The sequence below is a fragment of the Helianthus annuus genome, chromosome 10, assembly GCF_002127325.2.
Source record: "Helianthus annuus cultivar XRQ/B chromosome 10, HanXRQr2.0-SUNRISE, whole genome shotgun sequence".
In the NCBI taxonomy this organism is placed as follows: domain Eukaryota; kingdom Viridiplantae; phylum Streptophyta; class Magnoliopsida; order Asterales; family Asteraceae; genus Helianthus; species Helianthus annuus.
In genome coordinates this window covers 177,268,326-177,278,893 of record NC_035442.2, presented here as the reverse complement: position 1 = coordinate 177,278,893, position 10,568 = coordinate 177,268,326, and the positions used below count along the sequence as shown (strand labels likewise).

The window sequence follows — 10,568 nt, the reverse complement described above, 5'->3', positions numbered from 1 at the left end:
GAAGAGTCCTTAAGAGTTTCAATGAATACAAGATCTTATAAAACTCGTAGACGTAGATAATGATTTAAACATCGATTTTATTTTGGTATCCCGTAAACCAAGTCAATACCCTAAAAGTTTAAGGTACATGTCATGGTGAGCCGAGCCTGGGGTTTCACTGGAAGATTCATACAGGGTAGAGGTAAGGTTGTCTATATCTTACCTTCATCAGACCTTACCTTAACTTTGTTATTGATGGGATTTACTGAGTATGATGATTCTGGCTTTGGATAACCAAACAGGATATAAGACCAATTACAATTTGGATGTTCTTGAAAGGAACAGTAACGGTAGCATTTCGACTTAGTTATGCGCTTAAACATATTTAAACGTGTCCTTGATATATTGTTTAGTGTGTGACCCTTTAGAATCACATATAAATATCAACCCTATAATTCCATAAAAACATGATGTAGATTTATTCCAAAGACGTATGTTACAATGAGGATGCTAGCAAACTTTAAGACCATTCGGTGTGGAGGGGCATGAAGAGAGGGCGTTAAGCGACATAAGCGTGGTAAAAAAAGCACCTGGTGGTGTTGGGCGTGGAAAGGGCCCCACCTACTGTTTAAAAAAAACTAACCAATTACAAACCTCCTAGCACAAACCACCAATCAACTCGTGCCAGATCACCAACCAAATCCCCCCCCCCACCCCCCAAACGCCGGTGAAAAATCTCCCGCCCAACACACAACGCTGTGGAAAATGCCAAGCACGAGGTGGTTTTGTGGGCGTGAACTGGCCTCCACGCCAGATTTCCACACCCATGCCGTATGGTCTAAGAGCCCTGACAAAAGACGAAAGCAAAAAAGGGATGTTTACGTACGTATTAATCATTAAGAAAAGTTTAGATAAAACAAATAGGAGATTTACAAATGAGCCTCATTTAGAAGCTAGCTAATGTAGTGAGTGAAGCATTATGTATAGTTTACTAAAGGCTTAAATGAAATAGAAAACATAATCAAAATATTAAACTGTAACAAAACAATTGACAAACTAAAATAAAAACATAATCAAAATATGTTTCTAAAGACGAAATCTTATATTCCATTTTTTTCGCATACTCGTCACTTCATGTGTCAATCATTTATGCTGTCAGTTCCTGAATCTATACGGGTCTATACTCAAGGCCTTCAATAATAAGCCCCCTAAGTGGCTTGGAAGCACAAAAGGTCAATTTAAGACTGAAATGAATCATGTCGGAGGTAGTATCGGTTTTGAATTCATAAACTTGTACTTCCATCCAACCGTCGTCCCTATGTTCTGGAAAGCCTTTTTTATTCGAAGGGTTGCGGGTGTACTGGTAGGCATTTGTTCTAATAACTGGGAATTGAGGAGTTACTAAATAGATGTACCGAGTAGCCTCACTCAACTCTTCATCCATTACTTCTATTGGAGCCTCATATCTGGATTGGTCTCTTGGTAATTTGTAGACAAGATAACTTCCATATGTTGTTTGAGATGATACTAGTTGGGGATTGATTGTGATATGGATTTTAAATTCAAAACCGTTCATCACCTCAACGGTTTCTTTAAATCTGAAATATTTAGCAAAATTAATATCCTACAAGTAAAAGAATTGCTATATATTAGTAGAACGACAAATTGGATTTAAATAATCCAATCTGGTTGTTTTTGGCCAATAATAATCTCAATTGAGTTTATTCCCAACAAGGGTCCAACCTTTTTCATTTTGTTTGTATAATGGTCCGCCGTTAAAAAAATATAATGGAGTTAAGTTTTTTCTCAAATTACAAAGCAATGTTTTAAGGCTTTTGATCAGAAAGAGAATATGAGTCGACTGATGTAAAATTTACCTCGAAACAGTGCTCCAAACAATGAAAACAATGTTTCAATTCGGGTGTTTAAACTTCCAATTAACAAAAATCAAGTTATTTGAAGCACTGTTTCAAGGTAAGTTTTATATCAATCGACTTGTGTCCTCGTTCTGATTAAAAGCCCTAAATCAACAGTTTGTCATAGTTTGTAATTCGGAAAAAAAAAAACATAACTTCGTTTAGTCATTTCTAACGGCGAAGCATTATACAAACAAAATGAAAAAGGTTGAATCACTGTGGGGAATAAACTTAGTTGATATTATTATTGGTCAAAACAGCCAGATTGGATTATTTAAATTCAAGTTTCCTAGAACATATCATGATATGATAAAATAGAGAAAAGCCAGGCATTTTAGTGGATGCATGTGTACTTGTAACTTTCCTCACAGACATTGCAATTTACACATACCCATTTTAGTTTGTGATGCTCCATTACATTAAATTTTTATTAGAGTTAACTTTCATTTTCGTCCCTGTAATTTGTTCAATTATGTCAGTTCAGACCAAATTTCAAATTTGTACCATTTCCGTCCCTGACATTCTTGAAACATGTCAGTTACGTCCAAAAAAACACGAGTTAACTACCATTTTCGTCCATGTGGTTTGTCCAATTATTTGAATCAACCTTAGTTTTTTGGATGGAACTGGCATGTTTTAAGAATGTCAGGGACGAAAATGGTACAAATTTGAAATTTGGTCTGAACTGGCATAATTGTACAAACCATAGGGACGAAAATGACAGTTAACTCTTTTTCTACAAGATAAATGGCAGGAGATATAAAAGAACCTTGAATTGGGTAAAAACCGGCGACATATCTCGCCATCTATGGAAGGAGCTCTTGCTGATTGCATATAACATTTCTTCCCATTTTTGTCAAGAGAAAACCACTATCAAACAGTAAAACAATATATGTTTAGCAAATCAGTTATGCTTTCCTTCTTTTAAACCATATATATACTCCACAACCATTACATACATGAGAAATAAATAGATACATTTACGTTTAAAATATTTTCACTGAGCATCCACACCAGTGGCGGATCCAGCCAGTTTTTTCACTGGGTTCCTTTTTCCAAATCATACAAGGTTTACACTACAAAAAAACGTTTTTTTTTTTCAAATCATACAAGGTTTACACTACAAAAAAACGCTTTTTTCCAAATCGACTGGGTTCCTGGGAACCCGTAAATAGCCTCTAAATCCGCCCCTGATCCACACTAACCCATTTTTAGGGCGCATCATCCGTTCTTATTATTGTGATAGTAGTGTTGTTTTTACACCCAAAACACAAGTTAATAGTGGACCTTGTGTACTTTTAATATATAAAATATATAGAAAGAGAATGAGTGGTGTAAATGAATAGTTAAAATTTAGAGTAAACCTCAATTTTTGTCCCGGTGGTTTGCTGATTTTAACACTTTCAGTCTAATAGTTTAAAAATTGCATTTATCATCTATTAGTTTGCTGATTTTAACAGTTTCAGTCCACACTAGTGTTAATTTTAACAGTTTTCAGTGAGTGAAAATGTTAAAATCAGGAAACTAATGGACTGAAATTGTTAAAATCAGCAAACTAATGGATGATAAATGCAACTTTCAAACTATTGGACTGAAAGTGTTAAAATCAGCAAACCACAAAGACAAAAATTGAGGTTTACTCTAAACATTAAAAAGATGGTGACTTTCAAACTATTGGACTATTGGACTGAAAGTGTTAAAATCAACAAACCACAAAGACAAAAATTGAGGTTTACTCTAAACATTAAAAAGATGGTGATGATGTGGCAATGGTTTTAGATGTTTTTAGGTTTCCTTATTCGGTGACTTTATGATATGACTGCTAACTAGACATGATTTTAGGCGTTTTTATTATGGAATGTGGATAGTATGTGTAAGTACTTGTTCGAGCAATTCAGTAATGCTTCCTTTGAACCATGTTCATATATAGGCGCACAACTAGGGGTGCAAACGAGCCGAGCCGAGCCCGAGCTCGGCCAGGCTCGAGCTCGAGCTCGATTAACTTATGAGAGCTCGGGCTCGAGCTCGGCTCGTTTCTAATTTATCAAGCTCGAGCTCGGCTCGGGCTCGGCTCGTTTATTATCTATTAATAATTATATTAAATAAAAATAATATAAATAATAGACTTTTTAGGCTTGCGAGCTCGATAAATAAAGCTCGGGCTCGGGCTCGGGCTCGGGCTCGTTTACTAAATAAGCTTATTTTTAGATTCGAGGTCAGCTTGTAAACAAGTTTAAATAAGCTCGGCTCGACTCGGCTCGTTTACACCAAGGCTCGATAAGGCTCGACGAGCCTAACGAGCTTCACATGTGAGGCTCGAGCTCGGGCTCGATAAACAAACGAGCTTTGTTTTGAGGCTCAAACTCGGCTCGGGCTCGATAAGGCTCGGCTCGTTTCGAGTTTTTTCTCGAGCCGATCTCGAGCCGCTCGGCTCGTTTGAACCCCTACGCACAACCACTACATATGAGTAACAAATGAAGGAGTGTGTCTAAAAAAAATTCAGCAATGACAGTAGATAATCATTCCTACTAAATTAATTACCTCTTGACCATCATTGATTAAAAACCCTCTACAAAAAGTTGAGTACACCTCCTTCTCCGTTGTAGATTTCACACTATTTTTTGAGAGTTTAAGTATGTCTTTATAATCAATTGGCAACTTTTGTTTCCAATTTGCATCCGAATCTGATATGGGTTCCTATAGAACATAACCATATTAGATTTTGACAGAATCAACATGGAAGAAAAGATCATCATGCTCAAAATGTGATGTTCTTCGAAAAATGAGGTGTAATTAAATTGAAAATGTTATCCTCTGTTTGGTAGCCTCTGAATGGTCATTAAGAGGCTACCTCTTAATGGAACCATTAAGAATTTTACCAATGAGAAAGTAGAAGAATGTGACATATGATGATTTAACAATTCAGAGGTTACCTCTTAACCATTCAGACCTGAGGTTACCTCTTATTCATTAAGCGGTTTTAAACCATTAAGAGGTAGCATCTGAATGGTCATTAAGAGGCTACCAAACAGCCCCAACATACTTTCCAAGAAAGTTTAAAACAATAGAACTAGAGCAAACTGTCATTTTTGTCGATGTGGTTTGTCCAATGATGCGAGTCCAAGACAAATTTTAAATTTGTACCATTTCCATCCCTTATATTCTTGAAACATGTCAGTTCTTTCCAAAAACTTAATATGTGTAAAACCTGCCATTTAATGAGGGTAAAAACGTCATTTCCCTTTTATTTATTTCCTTTTTTTCTTGAACCTTATTAAGATGGAAAAGGGGTAGGATTTTAATAAGGTTTAAAAACCAAGAAAATGGTAATTTTACCCTCTCATTAGACGACAGGTTTTAACAGACGTTAAGTTTTTAGACAGAACTGACATGTTTCAAGAATGTCAGAGACGGAAATGGTACAAATTTAAAATTTGGCATGACTGGTATAGTTAGACAAACCACATGACGAAAATGGCGGTTAATTCTAGAATTTAAATATACAAACTTTTATATGTCATCTTACTTTCTCCAAGGGCCGAAACTCGATTCCTTCTATTTCTATGACAGGAAAATCACGATCGGATCCATCAAATAGAATATCAAGATCAATAGATCTCCCGTCACTAGTAAATCGATACAATTCAGCCATCCACCATCCATCTTCTCTCGCATACGCAAAATATGAAGTTGAATATTTTCTCTCCCCAAGTAATTTGTACTTTAGGGATATAAGTTTACATTTGCTCATCCTTTCTGGGAGCATAAATTTGAACACAAGGTTCACCTTGTATGTGATTAGTGGTGACAATAATTGAGTTTTTACACGTGTTCTGAATCTTCCAATCACTGAATGATAGGTGCCCACAGCAAATCTGCATGGATGGTACGTAGCCTATGTAGTTAATCCGGTAAAAATATTGGATATATGTCAAGAACTGATATTTGAGATATCGGTTATCGCAGTTGGATATCGGTAAAACACTAACAATTGTAACAAGTAGGAAGTGATTAAGACTTGCAACACTAACATTTAACAATTAAGACTTAGAACACTAAGGCCACCCGGGGTCCCGCGTTATGAAGACGTGATCACGCGTGAATTAACGTGGAACATGGCCACCACCCCATTCCACCACGCGTTGTAGTGAGCACGCGTTGAATTGTTGCCTGTTACCGTGGAAGCTGGGTGTTTAACAACCAATTTGATCAAAACCCATGGATAATTTTAAGAAATAAAAAATAAAAATAATATGAAATGGACTCTCTACATTTGTTTAGTGATAATAATAATTGTTAATTTATTATTTAAAAAAAAAAAAAAAAACCATCACTAGTGATGGCATCTCTAGTAAAATCCTTCATTGGAATTAAGCTCAATGATGTGACAGACAATGATTGGGTGTTATGAGTGATGGAAAACCATCACTAGTGGAACGCCCCTACCACCTAATAGCCAGTAATAAAAAAGGTACTAACCAATGGGGTGGTGGTCCATTGGCAAAGACAAAAGTCTTTAAAACACCAAGGTTAGAAAGGGGGAGGTCTTGGGTTCAAGTCCCACAGACGAAAGGAATTAAAGAAATTAGCCGTTCAAAAAAAAAAAATAAATAAAAAAGGTACTAATATCGGGAAAATCGGTGATATATTGGTCAAATATTGCTCCAATAAATATCGCCAATAATATCAGTACCAATATTCTGACCGATATTTTGCATCGATATCTCACCAGGGGACCGATAACAGATATATATCACTGATATATCGCGATATTAATTGCATAGATGGTACGTAGCAAAGAATGATACATTGCTTTATACTAATGAGATGATAGAAATAGAAGGGAAGAGAAGTGACCTTGAATTATATCCGGAAGACCATGGATAACTCTCACGTGCACTTGGTAAAACACACTCTCCACAAGATATCATTACACAGTGTTCTCCCCTTGTATTTAATGAAAACCACTGTCCATGAAACAAGTTCAAGTTATTTCAACTCATATAGCATGATATAGTTTATGAGTGAGTGTATCAATCAGTCTAACTACTAAACAACCATATTATAAACTTTAGAGTAAAATGCCAAATGGTCCCTGAGTTTTCAGTCCAAAAATGAAACTTTTTGTATCTGGGTCCTTAAGGTTTCATTTTTGTTGTCATTTTCATCCAATTAGCAAATTGGGTTAGAATTTTTGTTAACTTCTCCCTTTTTTGTCGTTTTCCTCATTTAATTAAAATATTATGGTATAAAATGACGGTAATACCCTTCATTTAAATAAGAAAAACGACAAAAGGGGAGAAGTTAACAGAAAATCCCAACCTAGTTTTTCAATTGAATGGAAATGGCAACAAAAATGAAACCTCAGGACCCAGATACAAAAAGTTTCATTTTTGGACTAAAGTGACATTTTACTCTAAACTTTAATCTTTTCATGGATTTTGTTATTCATTTCAAAAAATTCAAAACAAATGGCAACAAAAATGAAACCTCAGGGACCAGATACAAAAAGTTTCATTTTTAGACTAAAGTGACATTTTTCTCTAAACTTTAATCTTTTCATCCATTTTGTTATTCATTTCAAAAAATTCAAAACTTCAACAACAACGGTAATCAACGGGTAGGAACGAGATATAGAATTACACCACTCGTCTACTCGTCGGGCACTTCTAAAAGGAATATTTTTTGTCTCAATATTATATTAAAAATATGTAATTTAAGTACAACTTAGATTTCAACAAGATACCATATATACTGAAGAAAAAACTTAACAGTTAGGTAGCGTTCGTTTCATGGAATGGAATGGGATGGAATTGGGAAGCTTTTCTTTGTAAAATTGATCTTGGTTTGGGGAGGGAGGAATTTGAAATCCAATGAATTTCTTTAATCAATGAAATTTGTGACTATTTCAACATTCCATTCCATTCCTTCATTAGAGTGAAGGATTTCTAAGGAATGTTGAAATAGTCACAAATTTCATTAGAGTGAAGGATTTCAAATTCCTCCCTCCCCCAACCAAGATCAATTTTACAAAGAAAAACTTCCTAATTCCATTCCATTCCATTCCATGAAACGAACGCTACCTTAACACCAAATTTAAAGGTAAAAGCAGTGATACTTACCGTATAATCGTCGTTAAGGAGGACTCCTTTGTACAGAAGTTCCCTAAGTTCATCTTTCGACATGTTGTCCAGATCAAACCGAGAAGCCTTAATTATCTCTTTGTAATCAAAGGGCAATTTCGATTCACTCAACACTTGACCTTCAAGTGCAGTCTCAAGTTCTGTCACAACCTCGGCCATATTAGGTCGCTGGTCACGAGAATCCTTCAAACATCGATATGCAATGTCCGAAAGTTTTTCTAAAGCACTCTGATCCAATGGTTGAATGGTCGGACTTTTAAAGATGATATCGTTTAGCTTCTTCCGTTTATAGCTTTCGATCCACGTGGGCACTAAAATCTGCTGACCACCACCATTGCTATATGTAGAGCATAATGTCCCACATAAAACCTCAAATAAGACCACGCCGAAAGAGTATACGTCTGACCCTTTGGTTAAGGTGTGCGTCCACGCATACTGCGGGTCACAGTACCCAGGGGTACCTGATGCAAAGGTGACAACGACCGATTGCTGCTCGTTAGCTGACCCCTTTATTGATAACCCGAAGTCAGAAAGTTTAGCATTCCATTGCTCATCGAGAAGGATGTTAGCGCTTTTAACGTCACAGTGGATAAGTCTTTGGTGTTTCTCCCTTGGATCATGAAGGTAGCTTAACCCCTTGGCAACATCAATGCATATCTTGATACGTTGTGTCCACGTGAGATGAGAGGACTTCAAATGGCGGTCAAGGCTTCCCCGAGATGCAAGCTCGTACACCAGGATCATCTCATGCGCTTCGCAACAAAATCCCAGAAGAGAGATAAGATTATCGTGATAGTAATTGTAAAGAGTCGTGATCTCTTTCAAGAACTCGGGTGTTCCTTGTCCGTGCCTACGGTCCAGACGCTTAATCGCAGCCATCGTCGGCTCTCCCATGCATAACAATTCACCTTTATAAACTTTCCCGAAACCGCCACGTCCGATACACTTCTCATCGTCGAAGTTGTTGGTGGCTCTTGTTATCTCGTCCAGTCGGATCTTAAGATGTTCAAACGGCTGCAAAAATATCTTCAAGTATGGATCCATATTTAACACAAAACAAACTGAACTGAATACAAGATCTAAACCTCTAACCAGAAAAGAGAAGTGTGTGTTTGTTGTGTGTGAAAGATATCTGAAAATGAGTGGCTGTTATAACAGGCCACACCCTTTGTATTGATACAATATGATTGATTAACTTTGTATTGATCAGTATTCAGTACTAGGGATACCAACTTTATATTTCTTCAATAGCAAAAGAAAGTAACAAAAACAATAGGAAAATTGGTTTTTAATAAAGGCAAATTGGATTTAAATAATCCCAACTTACTGTTATTGGCCAATAATAATCCCAACTCATTTAATCACCAATAATAATCCGAACTATTCACTTTTGTTTGTAAAATACTCCCAGTTAAAAAAACACTAACTAGGTTAAAAATTTGCTGATGTGGCTTGCCACGTCACCTGCCACATCACTTGCCATGTAATCGAAAAATGCCATGTAGACTGCCACATCAGTTGCCACGTCATCAAAAATGCCACGTAGACTGCCACATCAGCTGCCACGTCATCAAAATATGCCACATCAACTGCCACGTCATATGACACATCAGCTAAAAGGGCAACATCAGCAAAATTTTAACCTAGTTAGTGTTTTTTTTAACTGGGAGTATTTTACAAACAAAAGTGAATAGTTTGGATTATTATTGGTGATTAAATGAGTTGGGATTATTATTGGCCAATAACAGTGAGTTGAGATTATTTAAATCCAATTTGCCTTTAATAAACCAACATTTGTCCCATTGGTAAATAATAATCTTACCTACGTAATTGGTATACAATAATCCTACCTATCAACATGTTGGTTCTTAATGAACTTCCGTTAATTATTTTTTAACTGAAGTTAGTTTTTAAGTTTTATTTATTACACAAACAGTCCCTGTAGTTGTAACTTACTAGTTTTAACTATTTTGCAAAACAAAAAAAAACGTCAAGGGCTATGTAATTAAATTTTATAAAATAGTTAAAACTAGTAAATTACAACTACAGGGACTGTTTGTGTAATAAATAAAACTTAAAAACTAACTTTAGTTAAAAATAATTAACGGAAGTTCATTAAGAACCAACATGTTGATAGGTAGGATTATTGTATACCAGTTACGTAGGTAAGATTATTATTTACCAACGGGACAAAGGTTGGTTTATTAAAAACCAATTTTCCAAAACAATAATACTGTAGTATATTTATCCCACGGTATTTATTAACATCATACAAACTTTTAAATACGTAAACAAATTTCGTATATCCACTTTATGTACACGTATCTTTAAAAAAAAAAAAATTAGATGCATAAAATTCACGTATAAATAAAAAAAATATGATGAAACATATGGGTCATTGTATTACTGAAAAGGTCATGTAGGTCCACATACAAAGTTCTGAAATGATAATATAGAACCATAAAAAGGATAACCCATCTTTTTGACAAGGGGCAAGAAACAGGAAAAAGAAAAGATTAACCAACCCCTA

At 35.7% G+C, this 10,568-nt stretch overlaps 1 protein-coding gene across 2 annotated transcripts; it reads right to left on the bottom strand.

Annotated features, from left to right (window-relative positions):
• Positions 1–431: 431 nt before the first annotated feature.
• Positions 432–9,246, bottom strand: LOC110886847 (serine/threonine-protein kinase CDG1). 2 transcript variants are annotated; one of them, XM_022134700.2, is made up of 6 exons: positions 8,018–9,242; positions 6,753–6,862; positions 5,422–5,770; positions 4,437–4,592; positions 2,665–2,765; positions 432–826 (listed from the first exon to the last, which is right to left on the bottom strand). In XM_022134700.2, exons 1-6 carry the CDS (start codon positions 9,080–9,082, stop codon positions 637–639), a joined length of 1,971 nt encoding a protein of 656 aa, XP_021990392.1. In that variant the 5' UTR covers positions 9,083–9,242; the 3' UTR covers positions 432–636. The 2 variants fall into 2 exon arrangements, with proteins under 2 accessions (XP_021990392.1, XP_021990391.1); XM_022134699.2 differs by lacking the exon at positions 432–826 and adding an exon at positions 863–1,577 and having other exon boundaries at positions 8,018–9,246.
• Between the last annotated feature and the right edge of the window lie 1,322 nt (positions 9,247–10,568).

What these genes read in the sequence shown, in the direction of transcription:
- LOC110886847 (XM_022134699.2), bottom strand. Translation starts at nt 9,082, where the DNA reads ATGGATCCATACTTGAAGATATTTTTGCAGCCGTTTGAACATCTTAAG. An exon ending in TCTTCCGGATATAATTCAAG is followed by an intron (nt 5,771 to 6,752) that starts GTCACTTCTCTT and finishes CCATCCATGCAG; the next exon opens with ATTTGCTGTGGGCACCTATC. An exon ending in CGGTTTTTACCCAATTCAAG is followed by an intron (nt 1,578 to 2,664) that starts GTTCTTTTATAT and finishes TAAATATTTCAG; the next exon opens with ATTTAAAGAAACCGTTGAGG.